This window comes from Salmo trutta, chromosome 2 (assembly GCF_901001165.1).
Source record: "Salmo trutta chromosome 2, fSalTru1.1, whole genome shotgun sequence".
Lineage (NCBI taxonomy): Eukaryota > Metazoa > Chordata > Actinopteri > Salmoniformes > Salmonidae > Salmo > Salmo trutta.
The window spans coordinates 26,076,248-26,098,905 of record NC_042958.1 but is presented as its reverse complement, the minus strand read 5'-3'; the positions used below and the strand labels follow the sequence as shown (position 1 = coordinate 26,098,905).

Here is a 22,658-nt window from a genome sequence, read left to right as displayed (position 1 = left end):
TGTACTGGGCAGTACGCACTACCCTCTGTTGTACCTTGTGATCAGAGGCTGAGCAGTTGCCATACCAGTCAGGATGCTCTCTGGTGCAGCTGTAAAACCTTTTGAGGATCTGAGGGCCCATGCCAAATCTTTTTAGTCTCCTAAGGGGGAATAGGTTTTGTCGTGCCCTCTTCACAACTGTCTTAGTGTGTTTGGACCATGATGGTTTATTGGTGATGTGGACGCCAAGGAACTTGAAGCTCTCAACCTGCTCCACTACAGCCCTGTCGATGAGAATGGTGGCATGCTCGGTCCTCCTTTTCCTGTAGTCCACAATCATCTCCTTTGTCTTGATCATGTTGAGGGAGAGGTTGTTTTCCTGGCACCACACTGCCAGGTCTCTGACCTCCTCCCTATAGGCAGTCTCATCGTTGTCGGTGATCAGGCCTACCACTGTTGTCATCAGCAAACTTAATGATGGTGTTGGAGTCGTGCCTGGCCGTGCAGTCATGAGTGAACAGGGAGTACAGGAGGGGACTGAGCACATACCCCTGAGGGGCCCCCGTGTTGAGGATCAGCGTGGCGGATTTGTTGTTGGCCCCCCCTCCGGTGGTAAGGGTAGGTGTCAGGAAGTCCAGGATCCAGTTGCAGAGGGAGGTGTTTAGTCCCAGGGTCCTTAGCTTAGTGATGATCTTTGAGGGCACTATGGTGTTGAACACTGAGCTGTAGTCAATGAATAGTATTCTCATATGTGTGTTCCTTTTGTCCAGGTGGGAAAGGGTCGTGTAGAGTGCAATAGGGATTGCATCATCTGTGGATCTGTTGGTGTGATATGCAGATTTGAGTGGGTCTAGGGTTTCTGGGATAATGGCATTGATGTGAGCCATGACCAGCCTTTCAAAGCACTTCATAGCTACAGATGTGAGTGCTACGGGTCGGTAGTCATTTAGGCAGGTTACCTTAGTGTTCTTGGGCACAGGGACTATGGTGGTCTGCTTGAAACATGTTGGTATTACAGACTCAGTCAAGGACAGTTTGAAAATGTCACTGAAGACACTTGCCAGTTGGTCAGCGCATGCTCTGAGTACACATCCTGGTAATCCGTCTGGCCCTGCGGCTTTGTGAATGTTGACCTGTTTAAGGGTCTTACTCACATCGTCTGCAGAGAACGGGATCATACAGTCGTCCGGAACAGCTGATCATTTCATGCATGTTTTAGTGTTATTTGCCTCGAAGCTAGCATAGAAGTTATTTAGCTCGTCTGATAGGCTTGTGTCACTGGGCAGCTCTCGGCTGTGCTTCCCTTTTTGTTGTCTGTAATAGTTTGCAAGCTCTGCCACATCCGACGAGTGTCGGAGCCGGTGTAGTACGATTTAATCTTAGTCCTGTATTGACGCTTTGCCTGTTTGATGGTTCGTCGGAGTGCATAGCGGGATTTCTTATAAGCTTCCGGGTTAGAGTCCCGCTCCTTGAAAGCGGCAGCTCTACCCTTTAGCTCAGTGCGGATGTTGCCTGTAATTCATGGCTTCTGGTTGGGGTATGTACGTACAGTCACTGTGGGGACGACGTCCTCGACGCACTTAATGATAAAGCCAGTGACTGATGTGGTGTACTCTTCAATGCCATCGGAAGAATCCCAGAACATATTCCAGTCTGTTCTAGCAAAACAGTCCTGTAGTGTAGCATCTGCTTCATCTGACCACTTTTTTTATTGATCTAGTCATTGGTGCTTCCTGCTTTCATTTTTGCTTGTAAGCAGGAATCTGGAGGATAGAGTTATGGTCAGATTTGCCAAATGGAGAGCTTTGTACGCATCTCTGTGTGTGGAGTAAAGGTGGTTTAGACATTTTTTCACCTCCAGCACATTTAACATGCTGATAGAAATTTGGTTAAACTGATTTACGTTTCCCTGCATTAAAGTCCCCGGCCACTAGGAGCGCCGCCTCTGGGTGAGCGTTTTCCTGTTTGCTTATGACGGAATATAGCTCATTGAGTGCAGTTTTAGTGCCAGCGTCAGTCTGTGGTGGTATGTAGACCGCTACGAAAAATACAGATGAAAACTCTAGGTAGATAGTGTGGTCTGCAGCTTATCATGAGATACTCTACCTCAGCCGAGCAAAACCTTGAGACTTCCTTAGGTATTGTGCACCAGCTCTCTCTCTCTCTCTCTCTCTCTCTCTGTCTCTCTCTCTCTCTGTCTCTCTCTGTCTCTCTCTGTCTCTCTCTCTTTCTCTCTCTGTCTCTCTCTCTTTCTCTCTCTCTCTCTGTCTCTCTTTCTGTCTCTCTTTCTCTCTCTTTCTCTGTCTCTCTGTCTCTGTCTCTCTGTCTCTCTTTCTGTCTCTCTCTCTGTCTCTCTCTCTCTTTCTGTCTCTCTCTCTGTCTCTCTCTCTCTCTGTCTCTCTCTCTGTCTCTCTCTCTGTCTCTCTCTCTCTTTCTCTCTCTCTTTCTCTCTCTCTCTCTCTCTCTTTCTGTCTCTCTCTGTCTCTCTCTCTCTCTCTCTCTCTCTGTCTCTCTCTCTGTCTCTGTCTCTCTCTTGTCTCTCTCTGTCTCTCTTGTCTCTCTCTGTCTCTCTCGTCTCTCTCTGTCTCTGTCTCTTCCCCACCTTTTCCTCTGCCCTTCTTTTTCACAGCAGACAGGCTTTAAACATGTTTCACAGTAGAGCCATGTTTGAAATACTAACCCCCGAAGAGGTCCCAAGTGTTATCATGTGTTTTTCTCTAGAAAGGAGAGCGAGTGAGAGAGCATTTTTCTCTCGATAAATCCCTGCTAGATATACGATTGAGATTAATAAGTCATTCAGCACCTGCAAGATGAGAGGAGAGGGAAGGAGAGGGAAGGAGGGGGAGAGGAAAGGAGGGGGAGAGGTGGGAAACCAAGCTGGACTCTAACGTTCATTTCCTTTATTTGTTTCAGAGGTACAAGTACATATTCATCCCCCCCTCTCTCTCTTCCGTCTTCCCTCGCTCCCCCTCCTCTGTTCCCCCAGAGTATATGCAGCTATTCAGGGTTTGAGTGTTATTTTTTATTTTTTTACTGCTATTCTTAAAAACTTAAGCAGAATGGTCTGACTGATAAATCCTTCTTCCAGTGGATCCAGCCAGTTGTCATGTCCTGGCGCGGTGACTTGGGGGGGGGGGGGGGGGGTTGAGCACCAGAGAGGTCAGGGTATAACTCCGTGGGGCTGAATGAACTCTCACTCCCTACAGACCGTGTTGTATAAAGCCTCTGTAATTACCATGGATGTGGCCAAAATTGTACCTTATTCCCTATATACTGCACTACTTTTCATAGAGCTCTGGTCAAAGTAGTGCACTATATAGGGTATGGAGTGCTATCTGGGACTCAGCCTAGAGTTCTGCGCCAGACCCAACCCAAGGCCACTGGCCCTTCTGTGACTATGAATCCAATGAGGATCATGTTTAATTCATTTCTTTGTCAATTTTTTTATAAAAAAGGTTCTGAATCTGAAAACACTGTTATTTTCTCCCGACCGCTGTGGAGGTGTAGGCGTGAGAGGGGAAGCTGGGCTTGCTGGTCTTTGGCATCGTTAGGCAGTCATTTCCCCTTACTGTAAACCCCGTGGAGGCCTTAGTTCAGCCATAGAAATAGAGTAACTAGAAGAGGTTAAAGGCCTTCAGGCCACAGACGGCAATTTAATTGAATGGGAATGTCTGTTCTAGTCATTCTATTTCTATGGCCTGATCCCTCTCTGGCCCAGGTTGGACCTATAGCCTAGGCCACTACTGTATGGATTTATATGCCCTCAGGCAGTGCTCTCTGTGCTGGCTCTCAGCATTCTGCTCCCCTCCCTTGCCTTGCCCTAGGCTGGACCTCTGGACTCAACCACTCCAACCTATAGGGCTCTAGTCAAAAGTAGTGTACTATATTGGGAATAGGGTGTAATTTGAGACGCAACCCACTACTGTTTCCACAACACAACAGAACCCAGCGGCCAGGCCAGTCCGGTCAGTCTTGCATTGACAGTCCACCCTGCCAGGCCCGGCCTGTTAGTCCAACCACATAGAGACCTGAGAGGAGCCAGATTGAGCCAAGCCAAGCAAAGCTCGGAGAAAACAAGCATGCGGCCCGCCCTTTGGTGGTGGTGATGGTGGGTGCAAGCTTGGCCTGGTTTGCTTCCTCTCTATTTCTCTCTCTCCCTCACTCTCTCTCTACTTTCTACCTCTTCCTCCCTCTCTCTCTGGCTGGAGTGTCCGATATCACAGCTCTGTGCAGGGCCGTCCAGTCGGCTGGATCTCTCACTGGCTCACTGTCCAACCAACAGTCCAGCCCTGCCCTGCTCGGCTCCAGCCCCACTTTCAACCAGCTTTGTGGTCCTTTTGTTTATTTTCTCCTTTTATCTCTCTCTCTCAATTCAATTCAATTTCAATTTTAGTGGCTTTATTGGTATGGGAAACATATGTTTACATTGCCAAAGCAAGTGAAATGGATCATTAAAAAGAGTGAAATAACACAAAAAAATGAACAGTATTGTAACCATGTGCAAATAGTTAAGGTACAAAAGGGAAAATAAATATAAATTTATGCTCACAAGTGGCGCAGCGGTCTAAGGCACTACATCTCAGTGCTAGAGGCGTCACTACAGGCCCTGCTTCGATTCCGGGCTGTATCACAACCGGCCGTGATCGGGAGTCCCATAGGGTGACGCGTAATGGGCACATCATCGTCTGGGTTAGGGGAGGGTTTGGCCAGGGTAGGCCGTCATTTTAAAATAAGAATTTGTTCTTAACTGACTGTCCTAGTTAAATAAAGGTTAAATATTTTTTTTTATATAAAGAATTATGGGTTGTATTTACAATGGTGTTTGTACTTCTCTAGTTGCCCTTTTCTTGTGGCAACAGATCACAGATGTTGCTGCTGTGATGGCACACTGAGGTATTTCACCCAATAGATATGGGATTTAATCAAAATTGTATTTGTTTTCAAATTCTTTGTGGGTCTGTGTAATCTGAAGGGAATATGTGTCTCTAATATGGTCATACATTTGGTAGGAGGTGAGGAAGTGCAGCTCAGTTTCCACCTCATTTTGTGGGCCGTGTGCACATAGCCTGTCTTCTCTTGAGAGCTAGGTCTGCCTACGGCGGTCTCTCAATAGCAAGTCTGTACATAGTCAAAGCTTTCCTTCATTTTGGGTCAGTCACAGTGGTCAGGTATTCAGCCACTGTGTATTCAATGTTTAATGCCAAATAGCGTTTGTTTGCTCTTTTTTTTGTTAATTCTTTCCAACATTTTAAGTAATAATCTTTTTTGTTTTCTCATGATTTGGTTGGGTCTAATTATTGTGTTGTCCTGGGGCTCTGTGGGGTCTGTTCAATTTGGTGTTTGTCCCATTTTGTGAATTCTTGGTTGGTGAGCTGACCCCAGACCTCATAATGGGTTCTATAACTGATTCAAGTATTTTTTGGCCAGATCCTAATTGGTATGTCAAATTTTATGTTCCTTTTGATGGCACAGAAGTCCCTTCTTGCCTTGTCTCTCAGATCGTTCACAGCTTTGTGGAAGTTACCTGTGGCACCGATGTTTAGGCCGAGGTATGTATAGTTTTTTTGTGTGCTCTAGGGCAACGGTGTCTAGATGGAATTTGTATTTGTGGTCCTGGCGACTGTACCTTTTTTGGAACACCATTATTTTGGTCTTACTGAGATTTACTGTCAGGGCCCAGGTTAATCTTGTTCTCTCTCACTCTTCCTGTGTCTCTCTCAATTCAATCGACTTTACTGACAATTACAGTTGAAGTCAGAAGTTTACATACACCTTAACCAAATACATTTAAACTTAGTTTTTCACAATTCCTGATATTTAATCCTAGTAAATGTCCCTGTATTAGGTCAGTTAGGATCACCACTTTTATTTTAAGAATGTGAAATGTCAGAATAATAGTAGAGAAAATTATTTATTTTAGCTTTTATTTCTTTCATCACATTCCCAGTGGGTCAGAAGTTTACATACACTCAATTAGTATTTGGTAGCATTGCCTTTAAATTGTTTAACTTGGGTCAAACATTTTGGGTAGCCTTCCACAAGCTTCCCACAATAAGTTGGGTGAATTTTGGCCCACCCTCCTGACAGAGCTGGTGTAACTGAGTCAGGTTTGTAGACCTCCTTGCTCGCACACGCTTTTTCAGTTCTGCCCACAAATGTTCTATAGGATTGAGGTCAGGGCTTTGCGATGGCCACTCCAATACCTTGACTTTGTTGTCCTTAAGCCATTTTGACACAAGTTTGGAAGTATGCTTGGGGTCATTGTTCATTTCTAAGACCCATTTGCGACCAAGCTTTAACTTCCTGACTGATGTTTTGAGATGTTGCTTCAATATATCCACATCATTTTCCTACCTCATGATGCCATCTATTTTGTGTAGTGCACCTGTCCCTCCTGCAGCAAAGCACCCCCACAACATGGTGCTGCCACCCCCGTGCTTCACGGTTGGGATGATGTTCTTCGGCTTGCAAGCCTCCCCCTTTTTCCTCCAAACATAACGATGGTCATTATGGCCAAACAGTTCTATTTTTGTTTCATCAGACCAGAGGACATTTCTCCAAAAAGTACGATCTTTGTCCCCATGTGCAGTTGCAAACCGTAGTCTGGCTTTTTTATGGCAGTTTTGGAGCAGTGGCTTCTTCCTTGCTGAGCGGCCTTTCAGGTTATGTTGATATAGGACTCATTTTACTGTGGATATAGATACTTTTGTACCTGTTTCCTCCAGCATCGTCACAAGGTCATTTTCTGTTGTTCTGGGATTGATTTGCACTTTTCACACCAAAGTACGTTCATCTCTAGGAGACAGAATGCATCTCCTTCCTGAGCGGTATGACGGCTGCGTGGTCCCATGGTGTTTATACTTGCGTACTATTGTTTGTACAGATGAACGTGGTACCTTCAGGCATTTGGAAATTGCTCCCAAGGATGAACCAGACTTGTGGAGGTGTACAATTTATTTTGTGAGGTCTTGGCTGATTTCTTTTGATTTTCCCATGATGTCAAGCAAAGAGGCACTGAGTTTGAAGGTAGGCCTTGAAATACATCCACAGGTACACCTCCAATTGACTCAAATGAGGTCAATTAGCCTATCAGAAGCTTCTAAAGCCATGACATCCTTTTCTGGAATTTTCCAAGCTCTTTAAAGGCACTGGAATTGTGATACAGTGAATTATAAGTGAAATAATCTGTCTGTAAACAATTGTTGGAAAAATTACTTGTCATGCACAAAGTCCTAACCGACTTGCCAAAACTATAGTTTGTTAACAAGAAATTTGTGGAGTGTTGAAAAACGAGTTTTAATGACTCCAATCTAAGTGTATGTAAACTTCAGACTTCAACTGTACTTACATTGTCAAAGTATACATTTAACAAAAAAATGGTGGGACCACCAGCAATAATAATAGTAGTAGTGGAAGTGGGATTACCATTAACAGCAACTACAACAATATTAATGAGAATAATAATACATTAAAATCAGGAGAAGTTTACCAGCCACGTGACATGGTATGAAAGCCCAAACTAAACAAAATGGGAAATATAATTGTCGTTACATTGCACTTGTCTCTGGCTGTCCCTCAGGTTGTGGCAGGAGGACACATATTTGGCTGCCAAAACATCACACTTTGGATTTTTCACCCAATAAACATTAAATGTTTATAGTTTCAAATTCTATGTAATGAATGATAATTCTGGGATAAAACGTACAAGCTCTGGTGAAAATAATTTTGTGTAATAGTTTAAATTGAAAAACTCGTCCATCCACACCCACTGCCCTCCCTGGCTCAGTCTGTCAGTCGGGATGAGTGTTTTCTATCAATCACTTTGGGAACGAATGTTTCCACTTCAGTGCAGATAGTCCGTCTGTGGTTCAGATGGACTCTGAGGAGCTTTTAATTCGGCACCAGGGCCAGACACTGATCTGCTCACCATCCCCATGCACCATAGACCTAGACCAGACCTTTCCTCGTCTCGAACAAGAAACGGGAAGCCTGGAGAAGTTGCATGGCAGAAATCAGCTAAAGAGGGGTTGGAACCTGGCGAAATCAGTGACACGTCAAATCAATCAAATCCCCTTGTTGGGTCGGAGCTCCAAAGGTGCTCACCAAATAGTGCCGTAGGAGCAACAGTTAGGACTAAACATGTTTGCAGCACGCTGGTTTTCACAGCATTTCTCTGTTACTTCACGATGAGCTAAAGCTACAGTGAGAGGGGAGCAATGGTCTACAATGCTGACCATATCAATGTTTTATTTAGACTTTTCAGAAGTGATATTTGTCTGTGAAGACTAGCATGAGCTAGCCAGAAATCGTTTTGAGAAAAGTCAGCCAACCTTGTTATCTACTTTGGTATAACTTACTAGCTAGCCTAAAGGTTAGCTGTGTTAGCCCTGTTGCTATCTTATCCAGGGTCAGTGATAGAGGAACCATGTATTGTCTATGGGAACTGCAATAATTTTGCTAGCAACATCACTAAAATGAATGAAATGAAATAAAATGAACCTCATAAAATGTTGCTCGTAATGCTACTCTCCTGTAGCCTAATTGTCATCTCCTTATTTTCATACTGTACCTAAATTACAAAGGTTAGCACTTAAAAGGCATGTAGGAAATCTGGTATATGGTTTGCCTAATATAAACTCAGCAAAAAAAGAAACTGCCATTTTTCAGGACCCTGTCTTTCAAAGATAATTTGTAAAAATCCAAATAACTTCACAGATCTTCATTGTAAAGGGCGTGAACACTGTTTCCCATGCTTGTTCAATGAACCATAGACAATTAATGAACATGCACCTGTGGAACGGTTGTTACGACACTAACAGCTTACAGATGGTAGGCAATTAAGGTCACAGTTATGAAAACTAAGGACACTAAAGAGGCCTTTCTATTGACTCTGAAAAACACCAAAAGAAAGATTCCCAGGGTCCTTGCTCATCTGCGTGATCGTGCCATAGGCATGCTGCAAGGAGGCATGAGGACTGCAGATGTGGCCAGGGCAATAAATTGCAATGTCCGTAGTGTGAGACGCCTAAGACAGCGCTACAGGGAGACAGGACGGACAGCTGATCGTCCTCGTAGTGGCAGACCACTTATAACAACACCTGCACAGGATCGGTACATCTGAACATCACACCTGCGGGACAGGTACAAGATGGCACAACAACTGCCCGACTTACACCAGGAACGCACAATCCCTCCATCAGTGCTCAGACTGTCCGCAATAGGCTGAGAGAGGCTGGACTGAGGGCTTGTAGGCCTGTTGTAAGGCAGGTCCTCACCAGACATCACCAGGAACAACGTCGCCTATGGGCACAAACCCACCGTCGCTGGACCAGATAGGACTGGTAAAAAGTGCTCTTCACTGACGAGTCGCGGTTTTGTCTCACCAGGGGTGATGGTCGGATTTGTGTTTATCGTCGAAGGAATGAGCGTTACACTGAGGCCTGTACTCTGGAGCGGGATCGATTTGGAAGTGGAGGGTCCGTCATGGTCTGGGGCGGTGTGTCACAGCATCATCGGACTGAGCTTGTTGGCATTGAAAGCAATCTCAACGCTTTGCGTTACAGGGAAGACATCCTTCTCCCTCATGTGGTACCCTTCCTGCAGGCTCATCCTGACATGACCCTCCAGCATGACAATGCCACCAGCCATACTGCTCGTTCTGTGCGTGATTTCCTGCAAGACAGGAATGTCAGTGTTCTGTCATGGCCAGCGAAGAGCCCGGATCTCAATCCCATTGAGCACATCTGGGACCTGTTGGATCGGAAGGGCTAGGGCCCTCACCCTCTGCCCGGGAACTTGCAGGTGCCTTGGTGGAAGAGTGGGGTAACATCTCACAGCAAGAACTGGCAAATGTGGTGCAGTCCATGAGGAGGAGATGCACTGCAGTACTTAATGCAGCTGGTGGCCACACCAGATACTGACTGTTACTTTTTTGACCCCCCCCTCTTTGTTCAGGGACACATTATTCCATTTCTGTTAGCCACATGTCTGTGGAACTTGTTCAGTTTATGTCTCAGTTGTTGAATCTTGTTATGTTCATACAAATATTTACACATGTTAATTTTGCTGAAAATAAACTCGGTTGACAGTGAGAGGACCTTTCTTTTTTTGCTGAGTTTACGTTGTCTAATGGTATCAATTTAAATTAGAACGTTCTCAACATGTAAACAATGTTTGAGTTAAGCTATTCTCTGCTTCAGATGCCCTTAAGGCCAGTAATGCTATCATAATGTAGGTCCATGGCTACATTGGAGATGCATGCCATATGATAAACTGCTAAATGGATTCAGATAGCTGATATACAGAGAAGAGAGAGACAATCAAATAAAACAGATTGGAGATCTTACAACTAGACAAAAATGAAATGTTCATTTGAGAACACAACACAGATACATTAGAGACAGAACCCCTACCCTTCTTTATTGCAGGATTGTGATAGGTGATTAATCAACATTGACACTAGTTATTTTTAAATAATAGTTTAACCACTTCACTTCATCCCTTCAAAATGTACAAATAAGCTTTCTCTTATGTAAGTATCTTTGTCTAAACACCAATAGCTAATTGAGTAGTGACAAGTAGGCTATTATTACTCAAGCGTCATTTCAGGTGAACAACAACCTCCATACTAACAGTGGCCAACCTTGCTCCACTGATCCCTGATCTACTGGGTGAGCAGACTTCTATTCCAGCCCAGTAATAGCACACTAGATTATCACCTCATTAGATTTGAGAAGTTGAATCAGGTGTGTCATTGCTGGGCTGAAACAGAACCCTGCACACCCAGCATATGTCCAGTAGGGTTGGGCTGCTCCAATTGTAATAGGTTTATACATTTGTGTGTGATGTTTTAACTGTATTTTTGTATACACCATTTGCTAATATAGGTAGGCCTACATATATAACCCATGGCATATAGGATATGCCCTTAGTTTGTTGGGACATTCATCTGTCTTCATCTGCAAAAAGGTTTTCACAGCTTTCCATATCTGGGGACAGAACACATCACGAAGAAACATGCTTCATTAAACTCAAATTAGACAGCACTGAATATTATGTTGCTGTATCTCTCTGTCCTCAAAGTTCTCCCCTTTAGGGACTGGAACTGGAGAATCTTGTCATAATGTCCTCCCACAAAATGACCTGTCCTGTCCAGTAGTCTACACTCTCCCTTTACTGACAGATGGAGCTGTAATTTCACCCTCTTCCATAGCTGCTATATACAAATGCATTTGATTACATCAAGATAGCTAGCTGATAGGAAGTTAGCTAACGTTTGTTGATGAAATTTAATTAACTTAACTAAACAGTATGTAAAGCTACAGTTGTTAGCTACCTAGCATCTCAGTTGAGTTAACCTACAAAGTGGCCTATTGTAGACAGCTAGCTAAAAATACATTGTTTTTAACTATTGACTTGATTTTGGAGGTATGGCAACGTGAGACTAGACCAGACCCAATACACTACTTAGACCCACCAGAACATATTCTCCAGAATATAGTCACAATACAACACGTCTCCACTTAGTCCTTGGACAGCAGGTCTTACACTGTGGCCTTTTCATTCATACTCAATACTGTAGCGCTTAGACCAACCAGCACACTCACTAAGGCCTTTCCAGAACCAAAACAGCCTGTACACTGTCTGAGGCCTTCCATCCAGACACAGACTTTTGCTTGCTGGCAAGAAATGTTCCTTGATTTTTCTCTCTAAAAGATGTATATGCTTAGTTCAAAGCCGGGACTTCAGCAGAAGCTAAGATTGATTTATTTGTGGGATTTATTGAGTGACGTTGGTGACGGTGGAGTTCCTGGAACAACAGGAAGCGCTGAGACAAAGGCAGGAAGTGCCGAGCTGTGTGAGGAAGTGGCTTATTGCCTCCTGATGACCTGGTCTGCTCTGATTTAGTCTGGTCCAGAGTAGACCAGTGCAGCTCAACACCCACGGTCACTTTAACCTGGGTTGGTGGTACCTTCCCTTGAGTCTAGTCTGTAGAACTTCCTTGCCCCCTCATCTCCCCCTTGGTAACTTTGAGGGTACTTGTGTGTGTGTGTGTACACACTGAGTATACCAACCATTAGGAACCCCCCCCCCCCCCCCCCCCCTTTTGCTCTCAGAACAGCCTCAATTCGTCGGGACATGGACTCTACAAGGTGTCTAAAGCGGTCCACAGGGATACTGGCCGATGTTGACTCTAATGCTTCACACAGTTGTGTCAAGTTGGCTGGATGTCCTTTGGGTGGTGAACCATTCTTGATACACACGGGAAACTGTTGAGCGTGAAAAACCCTGCAGCGTTGCAGTTCTTGACACAAACCGGTGCGCCTGGCACCTACTATCATACCCCGTTCAAAGGCACGTCAATCTTTTGCCTTACCCATTCACCCTCTGAATGGCACACATACGCAATCCATGTCTCAGTTGTCTCAAAGCTTAAAAATCCTTTGTTAACCTGTTTCCTCCCCTTCAGCTGGTCAGTCTTTGTCATGGAAAGAGAAGAGGTTGTAAATGTTTTGTATACTCAGTGTATGTTTCTCTGTGTGTGTGATGGGCGCTGACTGTGTTGTTTCCTCCTGTTCTCTCTGTGTGTCTCCAGGTCTGTGTGAGTTGCTGTGTGCCCTGCCCTCCCAGCTCCAGCCCCATGTCCACAGCCAGGACGACAGCACCTTTCTACACAACATGTTCGGAGAGAGGAGCCTCCACTCGCTGGTCAAGGTAAACCTACTCTACCTCTTCCTATTTCCTCCCTCATCCTTTAAAGAATTGTGTGTGTTTGACAGTAGTGTTAGGATCATAAAGGGTTCCCTCCCTCCCTCATCCTTTAAAGAATTGTGTGTGTTTGACAGTAGTGTTAGGATCATAAAGGGTTCCCTCCCTCCCTCATCCTTTAAAGAATTGTGTGTGTTTGACAGTAGTGTTAGGATCATAAAGGGTTCCCTCCCTCCCTCATCCTTTAAAGAATTGTGTGTGTTTGACAGTAGTGTTAGGATCATAAAGGGTTCCCTCCCTCCTTTTCTCGCTCCTTTCCTTTTTTCAAGCTCTCTTACTTTTTGTCTGTTTTTCAGTGTCTCCCGGTCTGTCACACGCTTTCCCCTTTCCTCTCTCTCTCTCTCGCTCTCGTTCCAGTCCTGTCTCTCATTCCTTCTGTACAAGGCTGTCTTAATGTCGCGGCAGAACCGTGTCGGGTCATGTGTCTATGTGAAGTGGTTCTCTGGGCCGGACCAGGCGGCTGGGTTGTTAAAACAGATAGTGCCGGAGATGAGCCCTCTTGATATCTTTATTTCTCTGGCAGACGGTGCTAATGAGTGAAACATATGCTGTCCAGCCGTTTGTAGTCTGTCTGTCTGCCCCCTCCCCCCTCCACTGCCCTTGTCTAGTCTGTAGACTACAGCAACACCACTCCTCCCTCTATTAATTTACCCTCCCACTAGTCCAAGGGACAAAGGCCAGGGTTGACAGTATCTTTATCTTTAACATGTCGTTTACAGGTGTATAGGTGAAGAAGTTCAGAACTACTGGAAACCAATGTGGCTTTTAAATCAGAGGCAATGTTGATTGTTGGTCAGTAGCAGACAGTTTCTGATCAGTCTGTTGGCTGCTGTCTTTGTGTCATAGACAAGGGAAGGGAGGGGGAGAGAAAATTCACCTCATATTACCTCCCTCCCCTCACTACATAAACGTTTTCTCTATTAGTGTGTGTGTGTGCGTGTGTGCGTGTGTGTGTGTGTGTGTGTGTGTGCAGGATCCAGGTTGTGCTGTGCCAATGCGAGCTGAGCCACGTGTATGAACTCCAGAATAATTATAATGGTTGCATCCCAAGTGGCACCTTATTCCCTATATAGTGCACTACTTTTGACCAGACCAAATAGGGAATAGGGTGTCATTTGGGACGCATGTATGGAATAGCTCAGAAGCTTGGGTAAAGACCTGAGGTTGGGACATGACTGAGGAAACAGAATGGGTTTCCTTTCATGTTCGGTTTGTTATGCATGGCTTTGGACTAAGGCTTTTCACCAGATAATGATGGGTAGGTCTGTGTATGTTCAAAGTCCAGATCGTGTCGGCCCAAAGAAAATGTAATGTCCAATGGCACAGATGTCATTATGGTAATGATTGTGGGTTACATTTCCATAACATTTAGGCAGGCATGTGGCTGGACCTCAGGACCTCACCGAGTGTTTGACCACAGTGGATCATGGCTGATCAGGCTTAATCCCTGTTGTACATCTCTCCTGGGGAAGGAACTCTGTCCATCTGTGGGCAAATGGATATGTTCATGTTCCCTCACTGGTTCCCAATTAAACCCTGAAGTAGCTCTTCACAAAGCCTTTGTCTGTTCACAGTGACAGACCTTCTCAGGCTGTTGAAATTGTTGAAAAGTTAGAATTTTGCAGGCTTGGCTTTTCAGTACCCGTAGTTCCCCAGCAGGAAGAGTTTGTGACGAGAAAGGAAACCTCATCTACCTGTTGCCAGCTGCAGTTTCAACAAAAAAGTGGTGCTAGATTGGACCTGAATTGACTGGAATTTGGGTTTTGGGAAATGCCAGTCTGCTAATGAGGAGCCAACGAAGCAGAGCTCGGAAGTCATTCACTCCTCCTCCTCCTCGTCCTCCTTCCTTCCACCTCTCCCTCTTAAAAACCCTATGAAACGTTGGGCAGTGGAGAGCCGACCAATTAAGAAGCTGTGTGATTGTCGAGGGCCGACAGTTAGGATTGGAAGGAGGGGTGTGAGAGGGGCTTGGCGGCGGTTGCTTTTGAAATGTTTAATGTTCTTTGTCATGGTGATGAATTGGCACCACCACTTAGCGATGTGAATTCCACCACCATCATCCGGACACTGAGCCAACCAGTCACTGACTTCCTGCCACCGGCTGCCTGGCACTCACACTGTGGGTCGCGTCAGCTGCAATCTATAAATGCCCACTAGGTTTACAGCCTAATGCGGCCTAATTCGCCATCGCTACTGTAGCGTAATATATACCTCATTAAAGAAGAATGACCCGACCCGCACAGCCGTGAAGCAGGCCCATAAGTCAGGGTAACAATAGAAGACGCGCATTTCTCTTCTTCCACCAAGACAAGACCATTTATAGGTTTGATTTTCTTTTTTCCACTTTCTCTCTCTCGACTCAAAGAAAGCTGAGCTGAATGAGCTTTCAGTGTCTCTTATCCTCAGCATTGCAGGGAGAGGGGAGGGCTGTTTGATCCAACCCAGCTCTAGACAGACAGGCTGGCCTTTTAATGTGTTTCCTCCTTCCCGTGTGTGTTTGTGGGGGGGGAGAGAACCCTCTCACCCTCTCACCCTCTCACCTTACAGTGGTGCTGCTCAGGTGAACTCATGTCTATCGTCAGTGACACACTATTACTTTAAACCCTACTACCCCATCCTACACACACACCACCCTCACTACCCGTTCTGCAGATCCAGATTCCCCCCGTGACTACACAGGGCTGTGTAGGGAAGAGGCTAATAGCAGAGAAAACATCCTAGTAATCTGACAAGTTTAAACAGCTCAGCCTGTCCCTGGGCATATGGTAAGCATCAGGCCTCACCTGGGTAACTGTGGAGCATCGGATGGCAGGATGCCTGGTCAGGATGAGATCCCTAGCAGAGGTAGAACACGTGTCAGTGACTGAGAGAGAGGAAGGGAGTAAGAGAGAGGGAGATTCAGGCCTACTGTACAGTGGACCCTAACCAGACTCTCCTCCTGTCATCCTCCTCTGTCTCTCCTCACCTGCCCTTCCAGACAGACAATTGGGCCCCTAGCGTCTCTGTTAATCAGATTATGTCACAGAGATGAAAGATGAAACTAATATAGTCTTTCGGCTGAGTTCACAGGTGCTACTTCCCGAATGGCACCCTATTCCCTATATAGTGCACACTTTTAGATCAGGACCCGTAGGGTGCCATTTGGGACAGATCCAGAGACCCTGCACTTTGCAGACTTTTCATCGACACGACAACGTCCCCAGCTGCATGACAGAAAGTAAAGCCTGTTTGTGTAACCGCCCGGCGTACGTATCCAAACTAAAACAGACGTTCTTCTTCAAATTAAATTAGTTACTCAAGTGTACTTTCTATAAATTCCTCCCTTTCTACTGTTCTGTCGCCAAGTTCCTCGTACCACAAAAAGCCACAGGAAATATAATACAACGTTCAATTTCCACCTGAATCAGGTGCAGGGCGGTTGGAGACCAACTTTCTGTCAGCAGGCCTTCAGCGTGAGCCCTGAGCAGCTTCATTTGTGGTCGGTCACGTTTCCCTTTCATTCTGGTATAGTTAGATGCTAATAGGCTGGGCTTGGCAGGCAATCAGTCTGCGTCCCAACTTCCACCCTATTCCCTATTAAGTGCACTAATTTTGACCAGGGCCATAGGGCTCTAGTCAAAACTACTCTCCTCCCACCCTGTTATACTTGGAACTTTTGAAGTGATTGTAGCTGTTGGTACTTCAAATGCTGCACTGCTTTAATGTGACATGGAAAGGTGCTTTACATTAGTTTTAGGTGAAGACTTTGGTAGATTTGACTATTTTGCGTACATGATCTCAATTGAACTGGAATTTGATTAGCCTCTTAATATAGTATAGCCCAGATGGTCAAACACATTCTTAGACTGCAGTCCTAGTCATTAAAACACACCATGATATAGGTTCAGGCCACACACAATGTGGGCTATATGAATGTTTCTGAGCATTGACGTTCAGGACAACATGTAGGAAGGCCAAGGGATAAGCAGCCGTAGACTGCCCTCTCCAATGTTCCCACTCTACCTCCACCCTACCTCAGACTGTCTGGTCCTGGACTTAATCTGGACCTCTCTACCTCCACCCTTCCTCAGACTGTCTGGTCCTGGACTTAATCTGGACCTCTCTACCTCCACCTTACCTCAGACTGTCTGGTCCTGGACTTAATCTGGACCTCTCTACCTCCACCCTACCTCAGACTGTCTGGTCCTGGACTTAATCTGGACCTCTCTACCTCCACCCTACCTCAGACTGTCTGGACCTGGACTTAATCTGGACCTCTCTACCTCCACCCTTCCTCAGACTGTCTGGTCCTGGACTTAATCTGGACCTCTCTACCTCTACCCTTCCTCAGACTGTCTGGTCCTGGACTTAATCTGGACCTCTCTACCTCCACCCAACCTCAGACTGTCTGGTCCTGGACTTAATCTGGACCTCTCTACCTCCACCCTTCCTCAGACTGTCTGGTCCTGGACTTAATCTGGACCTCTCTACCTCCACCCAACCTCAGACTGTCTGGTCCTGGACTTAATCTGGACCTCTCTACCTCCACCCTACCTCAGACTGTCTGGTCCTGGACTTAATCTGGACCTCTCTACCTCCACCCTACCTCAGACTGTCTGGTCCAGCCCTCTAGCACTACTGTGAGATCCCAGAAAGGAAATATTTTCAAACCTCTTGGCCCTACCTCCATTCTGCAGACCGTACAATATACCCCCTGAACCGTCTTAACCCCACACCCTGCACGAGACACACACCCTGCACGACACACTCTCTCACACACAAACAAACACATCACACACTCTCCAATACCCCACACCCTGCAATAAAAAGCAGCTAATCGTCTCTGTGCCTGGGGCTCTGGGTTCGGTTTGTAAGCCTATACCACCTGAGAGATCGGCTCGTGCTGCCTGCGGTTGACACATCCCTGGGCTCGGTGGCCGCTGAACCCCCCTGTTTATTATTTTGGGGGAATGGAACCTCCTCTCGGGAAGCTTAGAAAACACCTGAGGGGCACGATGGGAAGATTAGCTTCGTTGTGCATCCCAAATGGCACCCGATTCCCTTTATAGTGCACTTCTTTTGACCTACAGGGGAATGGGGTGCAATTGTGTCGGAAATAGGGTTCTATTTGGGACGCAGACCCTGTTCTCTGGGAAACAGGACCCTTGTGTTAGCTGTCCTCTCACGTGCCTACGCCAGTTCTCATTGTATGCACCATATACAGTTGAAGTCGGAAGTTTACATACACCTTAGCCAAATGCATTTAAACTCAGTTTTTCACAATTCCTGACATTTAATCCAAGTAAAAATTCCCTGTCTTAAGTCAGTTAGGATCACCACTTATATTTTAAGAATGTGAAATTTCAGAATAATAGTAGAGAGAATGATTTATTTCAGCTTTTATTTCTTTCATCACATTCCCAGTGGGTCAGAAGTTTACATACACTCAATTAGTATTTGGTAGCATTGCCTTTAAATTGTTTAACTTGGGTCAAATGTTTCAGGTAGCCTTTCACAAGCGTCCCACAATAAGTTGGGTGAATTTTGGCCCATTCCTCCTGACAGAGCTGGTGTAACGGAGTCAGGTTTGTAGGCCTCTTGCTCGCACACGCTTCTTCAGTTCTGCCCACATATTTTCTATAGGATTGAGGTCAGGGCTTTGTGGCCACTCCAATACCTTGACTTTGTTGTCCTTAAGCCATTTTGCCACAACTTTGGAAGTATGCTTAGAGTCATTGTCCATTTGGAAGACCCATTTGCGACCAAGCTTTAACTTCCTGACTGATGTCTTGAGATGTTGCTTCAGTATATCCACGTAATTTTCCTCCTCATGATGCCATCTATTTTGTGAAGTGTACTAGTCCCTACTGCAGCAAAGCACCCCCACAACATGATGCTGCCACCCACATGCTTCACAATTGGGATGGTGCTCTTCGGCTTGCAAGCCTCCCCCTTTTTCCTCCAAACATGCCGATGGTCATTATGGCCAAACAGTTCTATTTTTGTTTCATCAGACCAGAGGACATTTCTCTAAAAAGTACGATCTTTGTCCCCATGTGCAGTTGCAAACCGTAGTCTGGCTTTTTATGGCGGTTTTGGAGCAGTGGCTTCAGGTTATGTCGATATAGGACTCGTTTTACTGTGGATATAGATACTTTTGTACCTGTTTCCTCCAGCATCTTCACAAGGTTCTTTGCGGTTGTTCTGGGAATGATTTGCACTTTTCGCACCAAAGTACGTTAATCTCTAGGAGACAGAACGCGTCTCCTTCCTGAGCGGTATGATGGCTGCGTGGTCCCATGGTGTTTATACTTGCGTACTATTGTTTGTACAGATGAACGTGGTACCTTCAGGCGTTTGGAAATTGCTCCCAAGGATGAACCAGACTTGTGGAGGTCTACAATTTTTTTTCTGAGGTCTTGGCTGACTTCTTTTGATTTTCCCATGATGTCAAGCAAAGAGGCACTGAGTTTGAAGGTAGGCCTTGAAATATATCCACAGGTACTCAAATGATGTCAATTAGCCTATCATTTTCTGGAATTTTCCAAGCTGTTTAAAGGCACAGTCAACTTAGTGTATGTAAACCTCTGACCCACTGGAATTGTGATACAGTGAATTATAAGTGAATTAATCTGTCTGTAAACAATTGTTTGAAAAATTACTTGTGTCATGCACAAAGTAGATGACCTAACCGACTTGCCAAAACTATAGTTTGTTAACAAGAAATTTGTGGAGTGGTTGAAAAATGAGTTTTAATGACTCCAACCTAAGTGTATGTAAACTTCCTACTTCAACTGTAGCTGTTAATTCCCATTTACACAATGAGTTTATTGTACATTGACAGACATTAGCAAATCTAGAAAGCTAAAGTGGTTGAATTGACCTTGTTGCTCTTTAGAGTGTATTAGGCCTATAGCCTACTTGTTGACACAAGCCTGGATCATTATTTCTGGTTTAAAATGCCCTACTGCATCCAAACTAAATCCCCTGTCTTCACAGAAACGTTATACTCCGGTGCTGAGGCTGCCGTCCAAATATTGTCATTACTGTTTAATGGACGAAAGCAGCGTGACGTTTGAAATATCATGTTCAATGTACACAAACACGCTGGTTACGGACAGAGGCAGACAAGGCGGTGGACAGGGCCAAAATTGAAACGGACTTGTGGGGTTGTGATAGGGACAGAGTAAAAAGTAGAGCGAGTCGAAAAACTCCCCCCAGCCACAGAGTACAGACGCATGGCCTATTGAGCATAACATGGGTTGGAAACAAAATGATTCTGAGCGTACTAGTGGTTTGGAGGTGGAGAAGACGTTGATTTACCATCTTCAACTTGTTGTCTGTTAGGTGTGATTTGGCAGTCCACGTCTATAACTGCTGTAGTGAAGTGTGTTTACAGCATGAACCCTGGTCTGTTGGGAAACACCACCGGTATATCCCCTAACCTCTGACCTGGAACTAAAACACTGCTTCCCAGTTTGTAGTTTAGCCATTGTTTTGTCCTCAACATTCTCTAGGCTACTAGTTTTATTTACAACCCAATAGCCTCTATAAATCATTTAAATTAGCTTGTTTAATAAATGGCACGTGCAATAAATCTCTGCAGTGTTTTTATTTTACGCGTCATGAAACGGGATATTGGAAATTAAAAATGTAAATAGAAACCAAGTACTGTAGTGAAGGTGTTTGACTCATTGGCTGTCTGTATTTCTTTAGGAACTTGGTTAGGTGTGTGTGTGTGTGTGTGTGTGTGTGTGTGTGTGCATGTACCTTCACTGTCTCCTCATGCAGAATAAACAGGGTCTTCTGTGGGGTCCTCTTACCCAGCTGCTAACACTGCTCCCTTTCACTCTCCTAGCTGCATAAGGAAATCTATCCTCTAACTAACTTAATGATATGGCTGTCACAGCAGGATGGACCTCTTCAATTCAATTCAAGGGGCTTTATTGGCATGGGAAACATATGTTTACTTTGCCAAAGCAAGTGGAATGGATAAACAAAAGTGACACTATCCCTCTCTCGCTCTCTATCCCCCTCTCGCTACCCCTCTCTCGCTACCCCTCTCTCTCCGTCTCTCCCTCTCTCGCTTACCCCTCTCTCGCTACCCCTCTCTCTCCGTCTCTCCCTCTCTCTATCCCTCTCTCTCTATCCCTCTCTCTCTATCCCTATCTCTCTATCCCTATATATCTCTCTCTCTCTCTATCCCTCTCTCTTTCTTTCTCTATCTCTATATATCTCTCGCTCTCTATCCCTCTCTCTCTCTCTCTCTCTCTCTCTCTCTCTCTCTCTATCCCCCTCTCGCTACCCCTCTCTCGCTATCCATCTCTCTCTCTCTGTCTCTCTATCCCTCTCTCTCTCTATCCCTCTCTCTATCTCTCTCTCTTTCTATCTTTCTCTATCCCTCTTTCTCGCTCTCTATCCCTCTCTGTCTGTCTGTCTGACTGTATCTATCTATCTCTCTCTCTCAATTCACTTCAATTCAAGGGGCTTTATTGACACGGGAAACATATGTTAACATTTCCAAAGCATGTGAAGTAGATAATAAATAAAAATGAACAGTAAACATTACATTCACAGAAGTTCCAAAAGAATAAAGACATTACAAATGGCATATTATGTATATATACAGTGTTGTAACGGTCTGTGTAATCTGAGGGAAATATGTGTCTCAAATATGGTCATACATTTGGCAGGAGATTAGGAAGTGCAGCTCAAGTTTTGGTCAGTCACAGTGGTCAGGTATTCTGCACTGTGTACTCTCTATTTAGGGCCAAATAGCATTCTAGTTTGTTCAGTTTTTTTGTTAATTCTTTCCAATGTGTCAAGTAATTGTCTTTTTGTTTTCTCATGATTTGGTTGGGTCTAATTGTGTTGCTGTCCTGGGGCTCTGTGGGGTGTGTTTGTGTTTATGAACAGAGCCCCAGGACCAGCTTGCTTAGGGAACTCTTCTCCAGGTTCATCTCTCTGTAGGTGATGGCTTTGTTATGGAAGGTTTGGGAATCGCTTCCTTTTAGGTGGTTGTAGAATTTAACGGCTCTTTTCTAGATTTTGATAATTAGCGGGTATCAGTCTAATTCTGCTCTGCATGCATTATTTGGTGTTCTACGTTGTACACAGAGGATATTTTTGCAGAATTCCCCATGCAGAGTCTCAATTTGGTGTTTGTCCCATTTTGTTGTGAATTCTTGGTTGGTGAGTGGACCCCAGACCTCACAACCATAAAGGACAATGGATTCTATAACTGATTCAAGTATTTTTAGCCAGATCCTAATTGGTATGTCGAATTTTATGTTCCTTTTGATGGCATAGAATACCCTTCTTGCCTTGTCTCTCAGATAATTCACAGCTTTGTGGAAGTTACCTGTGGCGCTGATGTTTAGGCCGAGGTATGTATAGTTTTTTGTGTGCTCTAGGGCAACGGTGTCTAGATGGAATTTGTATTTGTGGACCTGGCGACTGGACCTTTTTTAGAACACATTATTTTGGTCTTACTGAGATTTACTGTCAGGGCCCAGGTCTGGCAGAATCTGTGCAGAAGATCTAGGTGCTGCTGTAGGGCCTCCTTGGTTGGTGACAGAAGCACCAGATAGATCACCAGCAAACAGTAGACATTTGACTTCAGATTCTAGTAGGGTGAGGCTGGGTGCTGCAGACTTTTCTAGTGCCCTCGCCAATTCGTTAATATATATTGTTGGAGAGGGTGGGGCTTAAGCTGCATCCCTGTCTCACCCCACGGCCCCGTGGGAAGAAATGTTTGTTTTTTGCCTATTTTAACCTCATACTTGTTGTTTGTGTACATGGATTTTATAGTGTCATGTGTTTTCTCCCCAACACCACTTTCCATCAATTTGTATAATAGACCTTCATGCCAAATTGAGTCGAAGGCTTTTTTGAAATCAACAAAGCATGAGAAGACGTTGATTTGTTTTGGT

General features: G+C 45.0%; 1 protein-coding gene across 1 annotated transcript in view; it reads left to right on the top strand.

Moving 5' to 3' along the window:
• Nucleotides 1-22,658, top strand: part of mpp7a (MAGUK p55 scaffold protein 7a) — a gene marked incomplete in the record, with an annotated part of 313,669 nt that overhangs the window by 116,824 nt on the left and 174,187 nt on the right. Inside the window, 1 exon segment of the mRNA XM_029699409.1 lies at nucleotides 12,575-12,693. Within this exon segment, the coding sequence (XP_029555269.1) occupies nucleotides 12,575-12,693 (119 nt within the window).